Source organism: Arctopsyche grandis, chromosome 1 (genome assembly GCF_051622035.1).
Source record: "Arctopsyche grandis isolate Sample6627 chromosome 1, ASM5162203v2, whole genome shotgun sequence".
Taxonomy (NCBI): Eukaryota; Metazoa; Arthropoda; class Insecta; order Trichoptera; family Hydropsychidae; genus Arctopsyche; species Arctopsyche grandis.
Genome location: NC_135355.1, coordinates 16,713,191 through 16,732,144, shown reverse-complemented (window position 1 = coordinate 16,732,144; position 18,954 = coordinate 16,713,191). Strand labels below are relative to the sequence as shown.

Below are 18,954 nucleotides of genomic sequence, written 5' to 3'. Positions count from 1 at the left end.
GCCAGTGCACAATGATCGAATACGATTTTTGGTTGTGAGCATCGATCCGGTTACCATTTTTATTTTTATTTTAAAACCAACGATCTGTAAAATGTCAGGATAATTTATAGCCATAAATATGTAAGTTAGGGCCAAAAGTTAGGCAATTAAGAAACACGTATTTTGACGTTTGTGGTTGTGGTTCTCGATTTCAAGACATCTGTGGCTATATCGAAGTAATTATTTTATTAAAAGGGCATTTTACTAATTTTTAAAAAATTCTGCAAGAATTGCCATGTGTAAACTTTTGTCTTTAGCCTATAGCAATGGTTTTTCAATAGTTAACAATGGTTTTTCAGAATGCCAAAAAAATTCGTTGGCGAAAATAGCAAAGCGGTGGCTGCAAAGGCTCGTAAAGCAGAAGCTAAAAGTACACAAGACGCACTTAAGAAAAAACAGCAAGAAGATGAAGAATGGAGAGATGATAATAAATTAATCCAAAAAAAACAACAAAAAATGGTTAGTGTATATTATAATTAATTACATAGTATATCATCAAATATCGAGATTTTTAATAGTATTTTTTAATATAAATGCGATAAAAATACGTATTTTAAAGGAAGAACTTGAGAAGAAAAAGCAAGAACAACTAGAAAAAAAGGCACAAGCCAAAGCACTTCTTGAAAAGGAAATGGATTCTATTAAAACTCACGGTAAGCAACCGTTGGCAAAATTAACCCGAGCTCAAATCGTCGCAGAAACTGAAAAGAGAAATCAAATGGCTCGACAAGCTTCAACAAAAGCAGATGTATTTAATTTAAATATACACACTAGTGAATTTTAATATAAATGTGAAGACAAAGATAATAATACATTTTCATTTGATTTACTTAACAGGCCGTGCCCACTCATGCTGACAAACCTTTGGAAGAAAATATTAATAAATATAATGCAGTAGGAGAAATTGCTAAAACGATTGATGAAGCCATATCAGTGCTGAGGTAAATTTTGATAATCAAATAGCATATTATCTACATAATTACTATTTAATATTCTTATTTATTTAGCATAAAGGGTGAAGATACTGACAAGCACCCGGAGAAAAGGATGAAAGCGGCTTACAATTCATTTGAAGAAATTAATCTGCCTAGACTTAAGATTGAAAATCCATCTTTGCGACACACTCAGTTGAAGCAAATGCTATTTAAAGAATGGCAAAAGTCTCCAGAAAATCCCATGAACCAAAAAGCAACATAGACCAAGAAATTGTTCCCACTTTCAAAGCATGCTTAAAAATTAATCGATTTCGAGTGTATATGTAATTAAATATTAAATATTTATTTTTATTTAACACATACATACTGATTATTGAATATAATATTAACGCTTTGATATTCATTTAATTTTTTAATAGACAATAAAGGGCTCTACGTGTATACCTATTTCACCAATACGGCACTTTTATTGTGGTATTCCATGATTAAAATTATTTGAAAGTATGTAATACATACATAAATATGTATATTGAATTATTAGTCAGTTCAATATGTGTATGTACATTAATTTTTGTATTTATTTGGTATTGTTTTATCAAAAAAATAAGAGAAATGTGCATACATTGTTTAGTTTATAAATGTAAAAAAAAATTATATTACTATTTATGAATGTGATTCGTCGTTCGATATTAATTTTATAAATTTAAATATAATATCTATGAAAATTAATGAGCCTACCCTAATTTAGTGTACAAATACCACCTTCTTCAGGAATTGAGAACGTAATTTTTGGCTAGGTAGTAGTATTAGTGAAGAATATGAACAGCTTTATGACATAGCGCTTAGATTTCTGTCGCCGTTTACTAGCACTGAACTGATTGAGAGAGATTTCTCTTCATATATTTTAATAAGACAAATATAGAAATTGATTAAATCCAGCTCCAGATTTAAGGGTAAATCTCGCATCATTTGAACCAAATTTAAAAAAAAACTAAGTACAAGGATCTCATTAAATTTATTTTGTAAGGAGATTTAATGAAAAGAAAACATATATTTACGTAGGGGTGGGTGGAGGATCCAAGTAAAAGGCCAAAGTCGTCTCACGGCATTTATTGATGATTAAGGAGATAAACGCACTGGCAGTGCTCAGTCCAGAATGACATGATATCGCCTTATAAGGGATAGATCTCTCAAGACATCTTCGACGTCTAATTTGTTTACCTCTTGTATAGTCACGTATTCGGATATGTATTCCCACGAAATTCGGTCTCACGGTACCGGTTCTGGGAACTCTACCAGAATGAGACGGCTAACCCCGCTAAGTGCATTCGGGAGGAGATAATTCTCGAAACCAAAGATAACGGTCACAGTCTCTGAGATGCTACTCGGCCTAATCCGACGGCTCTTTTTAGTATACATACGTTACAGTATTATATGTATTTAGTAATTTTGTGTTTAATTAAAACAATCAAAAATATTTTTATTATTGTTGCGTGGACGTGAAGAGGGGGGCTTCCAGAATCGGAGTGAAACATGCATGACGGTTGTAGAAGGTGTTTATTCGTGTGCTCTCGGCGGCGCCCCAGGCTGGAATGAATTTCAGGCTGAGAGCGCCCCATATTTATACTCGTTTGGGCTCAACAATCATTGGTCGATGAGTCAGACGATCCCTTTGGCCGTTGCATACGGCTGATTCATTCGTGGAGGCCATTTTGGCGGGAACGAGAGATCAGGTGATCTGCGCCAGTAAACCATCGGCCACGAGCGGCACTCACCTAATCTCTACGTTACATTATCAATAATAGAAGTATGACAAGATAGTAGATAAATATATTAAACTTTGAGCATATTACAATTGTGACTCCGCAAAAAAAATTTTTCCATAAAATTTCTTACCAAAACAGATCTACATATTGCGTGTATGCTGTCTTCACATTCCTTACCATGCAAATACTATATATAATAATTACACTTGCAAAAACAAATTTCATGAAATACAATCATTTTTATATGGTGGTACAATTTAGCGTTATGTACTAACAAGTGGTACGCGAGTAAAAAAAGGTTGGGAAACGCTGCTATATTGGATCGGTATGCAACGGTTGGTGCCGATCCTCTAAATTTCGTCTATTTTTACAAGGTTTTTATAAGCTTTATTTAATCCTATTGTTATTATTAGACACCGGACAGTCACAGTGCTATCCATTGTTCCATTGTTGTAAATCCTTTATAAAAAAGGTTCGGCAAACCTTTAACAATGCATTTACAACCTTTGAAAAATACGCGGTACCTTCTGGTTCCGGTGACTAGTTATTATATATGAGACAAAATAATTTAATACAAATACTTAAATCAAAAAGGAATGCAATCTATTAACTATAACAATATCAAGAATATTTCTTTGTTTGCTACAAAGTTGTGCTTCAAAGCTTTGAAATTCATCTTGATTTTGAAAATTATTTATAAATAAATAAATACACGTTGAAACTGAATATTTGAATTGCCACAAATGTGAAAATCTTCAATAATGCTAAATAACGCAAAAATCAGGGTTTGTGCAATGAGAAGGGTTGTTATTATAATACTGTCTACTTAAGGCGTTCTTCCCCCCCGATTACGTTCATGCGCACGTATTAAATTATGAATTCTCTGCGCCTTTTCTTCTTGGCAAATTGGATAATTACATTGTCAATAGGACAATCGTGTACAACGACAATCGTGTCGTTCGTGTCGTGATCGTGTACAGACGTTGATTACGTGTGTGGCGATTTGGACAACGAAATTGTAACAATTAAAAAATTAAAAATAAATTTGTAATATATAATTATGTGTACGTTCTAAGTGTATAATAATGGCATCAGAACGCATAAGTGAAGTAATAACAATTGAAAAAAAAATTATGGACATTTCGACCACAAAAACTAACAGTATATCAAATGACAATAAGACATTTTTAATTACATCAGTAAAAAAATTAGTTGAATATATTTGTGAAAATGAAAATAATGATAAGGAACAATTTTTGGATGTAATATGTGAATTAAGAAGTGAATTTAAAAATTTGAAAAACAATATACAAAAAGACATAAATATAATAAAAACCAACAGTGAATTAAACATTTTAAAAAGTGTAAATAAGAGTGAAAATAGTATAAGTTATGCAAATGCACTTAAGAAGAATAATAAAGACATAACAATAATTGTTCCGAAAAAAATCCAAGAAACGGACAAAACAAAGGAAGAATGCAAGAGTTTAATAAAACCCAAGGAACTAAAAATAGGAATACAAGGGGTTAAAAAAATCGGTAAAGGGGGCATTGCTGTAACGTGTAACAGTGCACAGGATAGTATTAAATTAATAAAAGAAGTAGAAAATAAATTAGGGGAGAATTATAATGTTAAAAGAGGGGAATTAAAAAATCCCAAAATTAAAATTGTAGATATGTCGGAGGAACTTACAAGTGAACAGTTGGCTGAGTGTTTGATGAATCAAAATCAAGAAGTTATAAATGATGGTGAACTGAAGGTGTTAAAAATATGGAAAAGTAGAAAAAATAATAAATATAATGCGATAGTGGAAGTAGATTGCAATACATTTAAAAGATTTATTGAAGATGGAAAAGTAAATATAAATTGGGATAGATGTAGGGTTTTTGAAGAAATTAATATTCTAAGATGTCTAAATTGTTACGGATTTAATCACAAAGCGGTGGATTGTAGAAACAAGGTGACATGTGCGAAATGTGGAGAAGAAGGGCACAAAAGCGAGGGATGTAACAATAAAATAATAAAATGTAATAATTGCTTTAAAAGTAATAATAAATTAAAATTAAATTTGAACACAAATCACGGACCGTTGGACACTAAGTGCAGTGTATATAAAAGAAATATAGAATTAATGAGAAATAGAATTAAGTATAATAATATATAGCAACCACCAAAAGGTATCGGTATAAATGTACAAAGTTTTTTTGCTCACAAGGATGAGGTTTGGAGTTTAACTGTAAGTCAAAAACCATTATTTATAGGTTTAAGTGAAACGCATGTAACTAGTGATTTTGAAGATTTTGAGCTGAATATAGATGGATATTGTGTTTTGAGATGTGACTCTAATTCTAGACATACGGGTGGGGTACTATTGTATTTAAGGGATGATTTAAGTTACGGTAATGTAATAGTTAATAAGGTTGATGGTGAGTTTTGGACAATTGGTGTGGATCTGCTTGTGAATGGAGTTACTGTGTTTTTGCTAGTAATTTACCGCTCTCCGAATGGTAGAAGTGGAAGATTTCTTAAATTTTTAGAAGAATTGAGTGAAAGAAGTATAGATGTGAGTAAAAATATAATTATGTTTGGGGACTGGAATTTTAATTGGTTACAGACAGAAGAATTTTATGTAAAAAAGTTGAGAAATTGGGTAAATGAATTGGGTTTTAAACAAAAAGTGACGGAAGCAACGAGAGTGAATAATTTATCAAGCTCTCTCATTGATTTGGTTATAACAAATATAATGGATCTGCGGTGTGAGGTGAAAGATGTACCGAAAATAGGAGACCATTCTATTGTCAACATGTTTTTGGGACAGCGGTTTAGTAACGGAGGACTTAAAAATATACAGGTGACTGAAAGAGAAAACATTGATTATCAATTGATGAATGAATTGTTAAAGGAGTGTGTATGGGGAAAGGATGGTGATAGTGTGAATGAAATGTGGGAGATAATGTATCGTAATATAACATATTCTAAAAGTAAATGCGTAAAAACCACAAGAATCATGCATAAGCATAAGCTGAAACCTTGGTTTACCAAGGAAGTAAAGGAAAGCTTAGTTGATAAGAATGTTAGTTATAAAAGATATAAAATTATTAAGGCTATGGATGGAATCCAATTAGAAAAGGCTTGGTTAGAGTATAAAAGAAAGAGGAATAAATGTGTGAATGTTTTACGTAATGCGAAGAGGGATTGGCATGAAAGAAATATTGATGGTGCAAAAAAAGATCCCACAAAAATGTGGCGAATAATTAAAACTTTGATTTCCGGGGGAAAAAATGTTTCTTTGAATGAATTAGAAGTCGAGGGAGTAGTATATAATGATAAAGAGGATATGGTTGAAAGATTGAATGAGTTTTACATCAATAGTGTGAATGATATAGTTAATTCAATACAAACAAGGCATAATAGTGTGAATGATGATATTAATTTGGGTTTAAATAAGTTTGAAAGGTTTAAATTAGTGGAAATGGAGGGATTAAATGGTGTATTGAAGGGCATGAAATCAGTTTCTAGTATGGATGGATTGACTCTAGATATTTTAATCAACACTTGGGACATGGTTGGACCTCAGTTACTGAAATTAATAAATGAATCGTTAGAAGTGGGATCCGTCCCGGATGCATGGAAGGTGTCTACTATTGTACCGGTACCAAAGGTTACGGGCACACATAAAGCCAGTGAAATGAGGCCCATCAATATGTTACCAATTGTTGAGAAGATGCTGGAGGAAATCGTTATGATTCAATTGAAAGAGTTCATTAGTATAAATGATTGTTTGGTTGTGGAACAGTCTGGATTTAGAGTGAAACATTCAACAGAAACCGCTATCCAATTGGTGGTTTCTGATTGGATGGAGACGATGGATGAATCTAGCATGGTTGTTGGAGCAGTTTTTCTAGATTTTAAGCGAGCGTTCGAGACAGTAGATAGGAATATTTTATTACAAAAATTATATAAGTTAGGAATAAATGGTATAGTATTAAAGTGGCTTCAATCATACTTAAATAATAGAAGGCAAAGAGTAAAAATTGATAAGGTGTTATCCTCTGAATTTGTAACACCTCATGGAGTGCCGCAAGGGTCCAAATTGGGACCCTTATTATTTATACTATATATAAACGATATTGTTAAGGTAATTAAGATGTGTAAAATACATTTGTTTGCAGATGATACATTGATATATATAATTGGAAAGAATGTTGATGTAATGTCTGAGATTTTAAATATAGAATTAAATTATGTGAATGACTGGTTGTGTGAAAATAAATTAAAGTTGAATGTGAATAAAACAAAAATGATGTGGTTGAATGGTAAAAATAAAAATATATTGAATGAAATTAGAATTGATGATAAGTTAATTGAAAAAGTTGAAAATATAAAATACTTAGGTGTATACATAGATTCAGGACTAAATTTTAAAATGCACGCTGACTATATAATAAAAAAAATGGCTAGAAAAGTTGGTGTATTATGTAGATTAAGAAATATTTTAAGTAAAAAAAGTAAAATTTTAGTGTTTAATTCAATTGTCTTGCCACATGTGGTTTATTGTGCCACTGTGCTTAATTTGTTTAGTGGCCAAGATTTAGAAAAAATGCAAAAAATACAGAATAAAGCTATGAGAGCTATTTTGAATGTGAGTAGATTTAAGAGTATTGGAAGTATGTTAGATGAATTAGGATGGATGAGTATTAGAATTAGTCTAAATATTAGTACATTGTCTTTTGTTTATAAGTTAGATCATAAGTTATTACCTAAGTATTTTGATGATTATATAATAAGGAATAGAGATAAACATAGTTTTTATACTAGAAATAAGGACAAACTAGTTGTAAGTAGAGTAAGAAAGAATAAGACGGCTGGGGGTGTTTTTCACAGGGGTGTGCTCATGTATAATGCCCTCCCTGAGTGCGTCAGGTCTGCTAAAAACATGGATGCATTCCTGCGAGGTGCGAAGAGACACCTCTGTGAGGGACAGTACATATAAGTTAATTATAAATTTTAGAGTTAAGTATAATAATTAAGATGTATTTTTTTTTTTTAAATTAGCTTGATAGCTAAAATATATATAAATAAATAATAAAAATAATCAATTTCACAAGTGTTTAACAGAGCTAAGCCATTAAGTCGATCCTCCTTCATTGTCGACCGCAATGTTGAAAAACTTATTTCTACTGTAGCAATAGATACAGGTAGACAAGCAAATATTTTGTACAGCGTGTGCAAAGTAGGATAGTCAGATCTAGGACAAACAGACAAGGCTTGTATAACAGAATCAGGATCATTAAGGGCGTTTATGCTCATTTGCTTGTATTGAAGAATCTCTCCCATTAGTCTCTTTTTAATCACAAAGGGTAATTCTCCTTCAAAGAACGACAGTTAAGCACTGATTAAATTTATGTGCCAGATCATTACCGGCATATTTCAGTAGTTGTGAGGGCAAAAGTATGTTGAATTTTAAATGATAAATATTTTCTTCAGCAAAACTTTCTCTCATGTCAGTCGTAACATGGTCCAGTGTTGGAATAAAAACAGTTATTTTCCAATATGTCATAGCATCATCATTATGATCGCAGTTTTCCCTGTGTCTTTGTCGGCCTGTAAGACGAGGAACACTCATCTCCACGTCTAACTCTTCCATAACTGCCTTCGCCTCTTCAACAATACGAGCAAAGTGGCTAATCAGCATTAGCTCTCATGCCCTCATACACCTTGAGCGTCGAATCTAATTTTGCTTTTGCCATCGCAACGTCCATGCTAGGGTCTTGTTAAATTTTGCTGACTGGATATGTTATGCTCATAATGTCACTCACTGTAAACAGCGTGATAATAAACTCGCAATTAGAGAGAGCTCGAAGGAGAATATTGGCTTTGGCAGCCGTTATTCTATCCCCCCAACACTGTATTTCTTTAAGAACTTTGAAAACTGTTCCGAGATCAGCTGCGAATTGAATAACAGCATCATGTCGCTCAACCCATCTCGTTTGACAATGTGACTGCAACGAGTGTTTTAGATGATTCTTCAATGTTGCGAACCGCTTGCTAGACGCTGTAAAGAACGATACTAACATACATACTTCTTCAATAGTACCAAGTGAGTTTTTCACACTTGAACTTTGCAACTGCGAGAGACAGCGAGGTTGAGCTGATGACTTCGACACGATGCTACTTGCGCGTTGATAGCTTTCTTTTTTATTGTAGCCACAGCTCCTTTAAATTCTGGCATATTAACTGAGCAACCATCACAGCCTATACCCACACAGTTCTCCAGTGACAGAGAAAGGCTTTCCATTCTCCTTAGAATCGTAGTACCCAATACCCAATACTTCGCAAGGGGGGGGGGGGGGGGGCGCCTCCCATATGTATCCGCCACTGGGTACACCCCATAAATCAAAAGCGTAAAGAGTACGGAGAATACCATAAACTCTGTAAAGAACTGAGGGAATTTCCTGAGCACTACTTCCAATATTTCCGAATGAACAAAGAGCAGTTCGATACCCTACACTCTTTGATACAAAATAAAATACGGAAAGAAAATATGAATTATAGAAAAAGTATTTCAATGAGACAACGCTTAGCTGTGACTTTAAGGTTAGATTTTAAATTTATATCTTTTTCAATTTTTATTTACTTATTACTGTCGTTCTCAAAGCTTTTGGAGAGTTCAATAAATAAACAAAGTGCTATAAAATTACATTTATTTTACATAGTACATTACATTTATTTTACTAGTCAGACCATATTATTGCAAAGGATATTTTTATATATCTTGCATAGGAACATAGCATTATTAAAAGACATCATAACATTATTTGAAGACAACATAACATTAAAGTATTATCGCAAAGGATATTTTTTACATATCTTGCATAGGAGCATTTTCAATAGGAACATAGCATTATTTAAAAGACATCATAACATTATTTGAAGACCATATAACATAAAAGTATTATTCCATCAACCTGCAACAATCTGCTCGAAAGAACACTCCGATAACATTGTTCGATACGAAAAATGGTTCAGAGACGAGATATGACTTTTCTTATAGATCTAGCCCAGTAAACACGAATCTGGTAATAAAAAATGTTGATTAGCTCGAGATTCAGATATATATATATGTTTTTGAAATCGCGCGATTTTTCTATATCTTTGTGTTGTTCGGTCGATGTCTCAAAATCTGTCAATTTCCTGTTCAAAATGAATATTGGAATCTATAGTCGGGTATTTTATCTTCCATTTTTAGTACTTTTCAGCTTTCAAATCTCTCTAAGTAGTTATCCAGTTCAAATCAAATTTCCAAGTGAAAATAGTACGTATTTTCACTTGGGATTTTTTCCCACTGTTATTACTATTTTATATTGAGTATTTTCTATTGAAACATGTTTATTGAGATAGTGATCTGACCACACTATTTTTTGTTTTCGTTTAAAAGTTAAATAAAGTTAAATCGGTAAAATTGTGAGCAAAAAGCTCGTACTAGTGTTTACTCGTATTTACACGCATCTGAATTGAATTAATAGGGATAATATATTATCTTTATATGAGAATTAAATAAAATTATATTTCTACTATTCTTGTGGATTAATAACAAAAATTCGTTTATTTTATCGAGGTAAGCCAGTTATCAATAGAATTTTTGTTATTAATTAACCTTTTAAACGAAAAAAAATAGTGTGGTCAGAACATTATCTCAATAAACATGTTTCAATAGAAAAAACTCAATATAAAATAGTGGGAAAAAATCCCAAGTGAAAATACGTACTTTTGACTTTTGATTTGAACTGGATGACTACTTAGAGAGATTTGAAAGCTGAAAAGTACTACAAATGGAAGATAAAATACCCGACTATAGATTCCAATATTCATTTTGAACAGGAAATTGACAGATTTTGAGACATCGACCGAACAACACCAAGATATAGAAAAATCGCGCGATTTAAAAAACAAATATATCTCCGAATCTCGAGCCAATCAACATTTTTTATTACCAGATTCGTGTTTACTGGGCATAGATCTATAAGAAAAGTCATATCTCGTCTCTGAACCAAAAAAAAAGTCGTCATTTGTCGAACAGTGTAATTGAAAAAAAAATCACAAGCAACAAGTACCCTATAGAGAGATGAAAAATAAAGAAATTAAACAGAAAATAAATTATAAATCAAAATCTGATTCTGTCTCTAAGTAGGGAGAGTTGGGCTCTTGATCATGGATCATGTATGGAACGGAAGGCGAAGAATGTGAATCATTTGATGATGGTTCTCCATATTCCATTTCAAAAAGTAATTGTTGTATTTTTATCCGAGCTTCAGATTTTTTTTTGTCGGATAATCTTTTTAACAATGGCATTAAACTCAATAATAAATTTTGATCGGAATCCTGCTCATTGGATAATACATCCAACAGCCTATTTTCAGTTGAAGTCCTTTGGTTCCTGGGACGATTCCGTGGGGCTGGCTGTCGTCTTGTGACTGGGTGTTGTGTTGTGGTTGGGTATTGTGTAGTGACTGGGTGTTGTGTTATGACTGGCGGTCTAACGGGATCCATTATGGACTCTTGCAGCTCTACTGGGATTTCAATGATATCTGATAAATTTTCTACAGGGCTTTCGTAATTCCCCGTAGATTCCCTGAATTCCACATGTGGAATCAGGAATTCCATTTGGCTGTAAAAGGGCCAAGAGTTTTTTTTCCTCCAGCTGATCCACTGGGACATGTTTTTTGTAATCGATAATGTTTTATGAACCCATCCCGTAGGGATCTCCATCGTTTTTTAACACATTAATATCTGAAAACAAAAAGAAAAAAATATTGTATATAGTTCTATTTATATATATATATATATATATATATATATATATATATATATATATATATATATATATATATATATATATATATATATAATAATAATAATAATAATAATAATAATAATAATAGCTTTTATTCCAGACGATGAGGAGAATAGTGCAATCCCCAACGCCCATATAAATAATATATAGATAATAAAAAAAAAAAAAAAAAAAGTATTGAAAAATAGTAAACAAAAAATAAATAAATAAATAATAATAAATAAGTCTAATAATAATAAATAATAATAATTTTATGTCTATTCAAGGCGGTCGGTGTAGCAGTTCCATCCATCGAACATACAATGAAGAATGCAAATGAGAAGATGCAGCAGCAAGAAGACAATTAGGCGATAAAAATATACGAAGACGTAGAGAGGCCGCTCTCATCCTGAGAATGGCTTCAAAATGAGGCACATGCCCTTCTACAAACATTTGCGACGCGCTACAGCTCCTAGGTAACCCGAAAAGAGCACGGTAACAGTTGTTGTATTGTACCTTTATCTTCCTCATCGTCTCCCGCTTGTATCTGGTCCATAATTCACCAGTATAGAGGCTAGTACAAAAGGACATAAATAATTGTCTCTTAACCTCTACACTGGAGTGGAAAAATCGTCTAGCCAGCATATTTGCCCTTACACAAATGGCTCTTCTTTGTCTTTCGATGTCACGGTCATCAGATAGATCCTCCGTCAGCAAGTGTCCCAGATACTTGACTTCCCTAACAGTTTCAAGATTACGCCCATCTAAAATAATGTTGGGGACGAAATGAGGACCTCGACCGTATCGGAAAATCAGTACCATGGATTTACTCGTATTATACCGCATATTATGTTCTGCAGCATAACTCGAGCAAACTTCCAGGAGGCGATTCAGAGCTGACGGAGAAGGCGCCAAGATCACCATGTCATCCGCATAGCTGATGTGGTTACTGCATATTCCTCCTATGTGGCAACCAACTCCAGTCTGTCGAAGGCGATGTGAAAGTTCATCCATGTAAAGGTTGAATAAGCCAGGAGACATTGACCCACCCTGTCTAACCCCGCACTTCAAAGAAGCGGGATCAGAGTATGAATTCCCCCAGCGTACATGGCTGAACTGATTCCGGTGCCAGGATGCTAAAAACCTCACGATTTGACTTGGAGCTCCCCTTTTTAACAGTTTGGACCAAAGTAGATCATGATCCACTCGATCGAAGGCCTTGGATAAGTCTAGAAAACAGGCGTATACGGAAGTTTTTCGCGATGTATAAAAATCCACTACCTGTTTTAAAGTGTAGATGGCCATGTCCGTCGACGAGTGCTTCTTGAATCCAAACTGCTCATCAGCTGACAAAAGGTAGCCACTTAATCTGCAACTCAATATCTTCTCTAGAATTTTAGATAAAATGATATATATATATATATATATATATATATATATATATATATATATATATATATATATATATATATATATATGATTTATTGGTCAAAAAAAATATATATATATATATATATATATATATATGTATGTAGGTAACTAAAAAGAAGTTAAAATTATTGTTTTATTAATAGTTGTTTTGTACTTTTCAGAACATTGGCTACCGGTAATTCGTTTAGATCCATTGCCTTTAATTTTCGGCTGGGAGATACGACAGTATTTAAGATAGTCAAAGAAACGTGCAGTGCCATACAATAAATTGTGATGCCAAAATATCTTCCAAAAATTACAAAAGAACATTGGGAAATAACCGCTGATGATTTTATGTCCAAATGGCAAATGCCCAACTGTGTGGGCGCTCTTGATAGGAAGCATATAATAACTTTTGCCCCCGAAAATTCAGGACCTCTCTATTACAATTATAAGAAGAGTTTTTCCATAGTTTTAATGGCTTTGGTAGATGCTAATTATAAGTATTTAATAATAGATGTTGGTGGATATGGAAGTAATAGTGATGGAGGAATCTTTTTAAACTGCCCATTTGGGAAATTGTGGTTGCAAAATAGTCCTTCCCTTTCCATACCAGATGATCGCCCACTACCAGAATCAGAAACCAGCTTAAAAGTTCCATTAGTGATTGTAGCGGATGAGGCATTTCCGCTTAAAAATAACATTTTACGCCCCTTTCCTGGTCGCAACTTGACGCAACGACAACGAATTTTTAATTACCGTCTATCTAGAGCTACAAGGATTGTTGAAAATGTTTTTGGTATTACTGCCCAGACTTGGAGGATTTTATTAAAAAGAATAGAAGTTTCTGTTGACTATGCAACTTCAATAATCATTACATGTTGTGCCTTGCACAATTTTATATCGAGTACGAATCCGTCAGCTGACTTATTACTCCAAAATTATTTGGAAAAGCAAACAGCAAATGTAAGGGAGCATCAATCTAACCCAAATACAGGAAGATTTTCAAGGCCCACTATTCAAGCAATGGTAATTCGTAATGCATTTGCCGATTGCTTCATTTCACCAGCAGGTGCACTTGCTTATCAAAATGAACTCTAATCTATTATATAATTATTTTGTATGGTCCCACCTCGAATTTGCAAGTGCTGTATGGTACCCCTCTTATAATGTTAATATTAATAGGCTTACTTACTTTCTATTCTTATGTATTGTATAAGCTATTACTAGAGACCCGTATTTTGGGCATCTATTTTTGTCAATTTTAGCATTTTCATTTTGCATTTTAGCGTTTTAGGGCATTAAAAATGTTCAATTTAGCGTCTATTTTTATGAAGAGTTTAATTTTAAATAATAAAAAATTTCGATGAATTTTAATAAAATTTATATACATATATACAATTTAAAGACAACACAAACATTAAAAAATAATAGAAAAATTCAAAAATATTTTGAAATTAAAATTACAATAAAAATACAAAGACAATAAATATAAATATAAAAATATAATACCAATTAAAATTGATTAAAACTTAACATGGAGCATATTTCTACAGATTATTTTTTGAGATTCGTGCGACGATCGGTAACAATAATTATATTGTATTTACTAAAATACCTTTCAGCATCCACACTATTGATGGGACACCAAATAGATTTTAGAGCCGCACAACCAAACTCTTCATATTTAATTTTTGTTGCCATCAATAATAGCAATACATATATCCGGCGTGGATTCTCTTTTTTATATTCTCTATTAATTGTCTAAAAAGTGCTGATATCCTTCCAAACATTGAGCCTCTGTTAATACATTAAACAATGGCAGGTTTCTAAAAAACAAAACTGTTGGATTGAATAGTTTACTCAATGTTCGGAGGAATAGATTTGTCTGATTTAGTCTTGAGTGCGAGTCTAGTTTTAAGACGCTTTATTGAGAAGCCTTTTGGATACACAGCCCCAACTGTCTTTTCTTCTTTTGTTTACAAAATTAGACAAAAGCAGTTGCTTGGTTTCAACAGGAAAAACACCGTCTATAGTAAAGTGCAAGCTCTGTTTTATCCCCTCAATTTCTTCACATAATAAATGGGCAAAGGGATAGGAAGACCCTTCTAAATTGTCTATTAATTTTATAAATTTTATGCAAATTTCACTTTAGTTTGTTATTTTAGCATCTATTCGCATATTTTACGAATTTAGCATCTATGAGCATCTATTCCGAATTTTAGCATCAATTAATCATTAATAGCAAAGTGCCCAAAATACGGGTCTCTAGCTATTACTATTAAACTATCTGTACTAACGAGCTATTTTGGTTTTATATACTGTATACTGTTTGCTTATTTCTTTAATATATAATTTGGAAAGAGACTTAATATGTATGTATGTATCCTTCGTTCGTCGTCCGTAGATCGGTGACGTCATCGAACACGTGATTCGATTTTTTTTTTCGTTTCATACTCGCCTTGCGCCCTCGCGGGGGCGCAAGGCGAGTAGTTTCATGGGGCCCCGCCAGGGGCGCCACAAGGGGCGCAGCCCCGTAGGGCCCCGAAGGGGCCGCAGCCTTATGGGTCGCAGCCTTATGGGGCGCAGCCTTATGGAACTCAGCCGCATGGGGCCCCGAAGGGGGCGCAGGGGGTCGCAGCCTCATGGGGCGCAGTCTTATGGGGCTCAGCCGCATGGGGCCCCGAAGGGGGTGCTGCCCCATGGGGCCCCGAAGGGGGCGCAGCCTTATGGGGCGCAGCCTTATGGGGCGCTGCCTTATGGGGCGCAGCCTTATGGGGCGCAGCCTTATGGGGCACAGCCTTATGGGGCGCAGCCTTATGGGGTGCAGCCTTATGGGGCGCTGCCTTATGGGGCGCAGCGTTATGGGGTGCAGCCCTAAACGGCAACTGATCATGGGGGCAAAGCCCTAGACGGCATTTAATCATGGGTCCGTGGAGGGGCGAAGCCCTAAAAGGCATTAACTAAGGGGGGCGAGGCCTTAGACGGCATTTAATCATGGGGGCGTGGAGGGGCGAAGCCCTAAAAGGCATAAACTAAGGGGGGCGAAGCCTTAGACGGCATTCAATCATGGGGGCGCGGAGAGGCGAAGCCCTAGACGGCATTTAATCATGGGGGCGCTGAGGGGCGAAGCCCTAAAAGGCATAAACTAAGGGGGCGAAGCCCTAGACGGCATATAATCATGGGGGCGCGGAGGGGCGAAGCCCTAAAAGGCATAAACTAAGGGGGGTGAAACCCTAGACGACATTTAATCATGGGGGCGCGGAGGGGCGAGGCCCTAAAAGGCATCATCTAAGGGGGGCGAAGCCCTAAACGACAATTGCTCATGGGGGCGCGGAGGGGCGAAGCCCTAGAAGGCAAAGCCTCAGTGGGCGCCAAGGGGCGAAGCCCTAGAAGGAAAAAAAAAAAAAAAAAGATTTTTTTTAGATTTTTTTTTATTTTTTTTATTTTTATTTTTATTTATTTTTATTTTTTTTTTTAATTTAAATTTTTTTTTTAATAAAATGTTTACTATTAGATTAGTCGTGTTTAAGCGGTTTATATTATAAATACTGAGTGAAGCCGGGTAATACAGCTAGTATTAAATAAATACATAAAATAAATAATTTCTATTTTACTTACAACAATCGAGAATGGTGGCCACCTCTATCCACAACTCTTCCCTCTTGGCTGTTTTTTTTTTATAAGAATTTAAGCTCTTGTCATACAGAGCAGTTCTCTGCTGAACCTAAAAAAGCCATTAAAAACAAAGTCAAACGAAACATCAAACGATCCCAACGAAGGTCATCACGACTGCGTCATTCAAATTAAATAAAAAAAAATAGTACGGTAGAGTAGTAAAGTAAACATACGTCAACAATTCGTTCATGTCTTCTTCGTTCATGTCCACAGCTTCAACGTACATATAATATGTTATATGTATGTACTTGCAGACGCGCTCGATGTGTATTCATATGTGACTGTGGCGTGGCGGTGGCGGTGGGCGCACTCCCATTGCGTGCGCATCAACGTACTCGGTGGAAGAGCGCCTTAAGTAGACAATATTATAACAACAACCCTTCCCAATGTTTCAATTACACTTGGCACACACCCTCATTTATGTGTTATTTATCATTATTGAACATTTTCACATTTGTGGCAATTCAAATATTCAGTTTCAACATCTATTTATTTATTTATAAATAATTTTCAAAATCAAGATGAATTTCAAAGCTTTGAAGCACAACTTTGTAGCAAACAAAGACATATTCTTGATATTGTTATAGATAAAAGATTGCATTCCTTTTTGATTTAAGTATTTGTATTGAATTATTTTGTCTCGTATATAATAACAATAGGATTAAATAAATCAAATAAAAACCTTGTAAAATTAGACGAAATTTACAGGATCGGCACCAACCGTTGCATACCGATCCAATATAGGAACAATTGAGGTTGGAGTAATGTGTAATTTAGACGAAAATAAACCGCAAAAAGCAGTAACATTCAACTTTGGCGACACGTCGCTTGAGCCAAATAAACAAATCTGTATAGGTACGTATCTTAAATAAGATCTAGAATAATATAACATACGTTCTTGTATATTTATATGCACAATGCTAATCATTTATTTTTATATTGACGTGTATATTTTACTTTACAATGTAAAAGAATGTGAAAGTGAAGAAACAGAGGATCCGGAACCACAAATTGAACCACGAATGGAACGAAGAATTGAACCACGAGTCGAACCAAGAATCCAACTACGAATTAAACCACGAATTGAACCACGAATTGAACAACGGTAATCCATTTTAATTGTTTAATTTCTAATTTTATGTGTAATTAATTTATGATGTTATTAATTGGTTTCGTGTCTTAGAAATCTATTTTTCAGTGTATGATGCTGTGTATTTGTTTTCAGTGATATTGTAGATAATAACGCGTTAGACTTACAAACGGGTTTGAAATGGCTCTTACGTTAATAATAATACTTTAATCATATATTTATAATTAATACTATACATATGTATTTAATTTTTTTTAACATTAATTCCTAAACAGAGTCCTTGGGATCATGTATGTGTCGTATCTGATTGGATTGGTGCTTAAAAAATTCAGTTTCAACATCTATTCATTTATTTATAAATAATTTTCAAAATCAAGATGAATTTCAAAGCTTTGAAGCACAACTTTGTAGCAAACAAAGAAATATTCTTGATATTGTTATAGTTAATAGATTGCGTTCCTTTTTCATTTAAGTATTTGTATTAAATTATTTTGTCTCATATATAATAACAATAGGATTAAATAGAGCTAATAAAAACCTTGTAAAAATAGACGATAGGCACCAACCGTTGCAAACCGATCCAATATAGCAAGAAATGAAGTTGGAGTAATGTGAAATTTAGACGAGAATAAACTGCAAAAAACAGTAACATTCAACTTCGGCGACACGTCGCTTGAGCCAAATAAACAAATCTGTATAGGTACATAAGTATCATAAATAAGATCTAGAATAATATAACATACGTTTTTATATATTTATATACACAATGCTTATAATTTATTTTTATACTGACGAGTATATTTTACTTTACAATGTAAAAGAATGTGAAAGTGAAGAAACAGACGATTCGGAACCACGAATTGAACCACGAATTGAACTACGGATTGAACCACGAGTCGAACCACGAATCGAACCACGAATCGAACCACGAATCGAACCACGAATCGAACCACGAATCGAACCACGAATTGAACCACGAATTGAACAACGGTAATCCATTTTAATTGTTTAATTTCTAATTTTATGTGTAATTAATTTATGATGTTATTAATTGGTTTCGTGTCTTAGAAATCTATTTTTCAGTGTACATATGATGCTGTGTGTATTTGTTTTCAGTGATTTTGTAGATAATAACGCGTTAGACTTTTAAACGGGTTTGAAATGGCTCTTACGTTAATATTAATACTTTAATCATATATTTA

General features: G+C 33.9%; 2 protein-coding genes across 3 annotated transcripts in view; one reads left to right on the top strand and one right to left on the bottom strand.

Moving 5' to 3' along the window:
• Positions 1-127: 127 nt before the first annotated feature.
• The window catches only part of LOC143911840 (coiled-coil domain-containing protein 124), a 74,815-nt gene continuing 55,988 nt past the window's right edge, over positions 128-18,954 (top strand). The window contains exons 1-5 of one of the 2 annotated variants that reach the window (XR_013260596.1): positions 128-215; positions 339-498; positions 599-787; positions 877-980; positions 1,047-1,445. Coding sequence is in view for 1 of the 2 variants with exons in the window: in XM_077430908.1 (XP_077287034.1) it covers positions 340-498; positions 599-787; positions 877-980; positions 1,047-1,236 (642 nt within the window). In the remaining variant the exon portion in view is untranslated. Of the gene's footprint in view, positions 216-338; positions 499-598; positions 788-876; positions 981-1,046; positions 1,696-18,954 lie in introns of those variants that run through there. The other variant, XM_077430908.1, reaches the window with a different exon arrangement.
• Positions 10,899-11,510, bottom strand: LOC143910555 (uncharacterized). The gene has a single exon (XM_077429077.1). The coding sequence runs from the start codon at positions 11,508-11,510 to the stop codon at positions 10,899-10,901; it is 612 nt and encodes a 203-aa protein (XP_077285203.1).

Coding starts and splice junctions, on each gene's coding strand:
- LOC143910555 (XM_077429077.1), bottom strand. CDS start 11,510: ATGGAGATCCCTACGGGATGGGTTCATAAAACATTATCGATTACAAAA.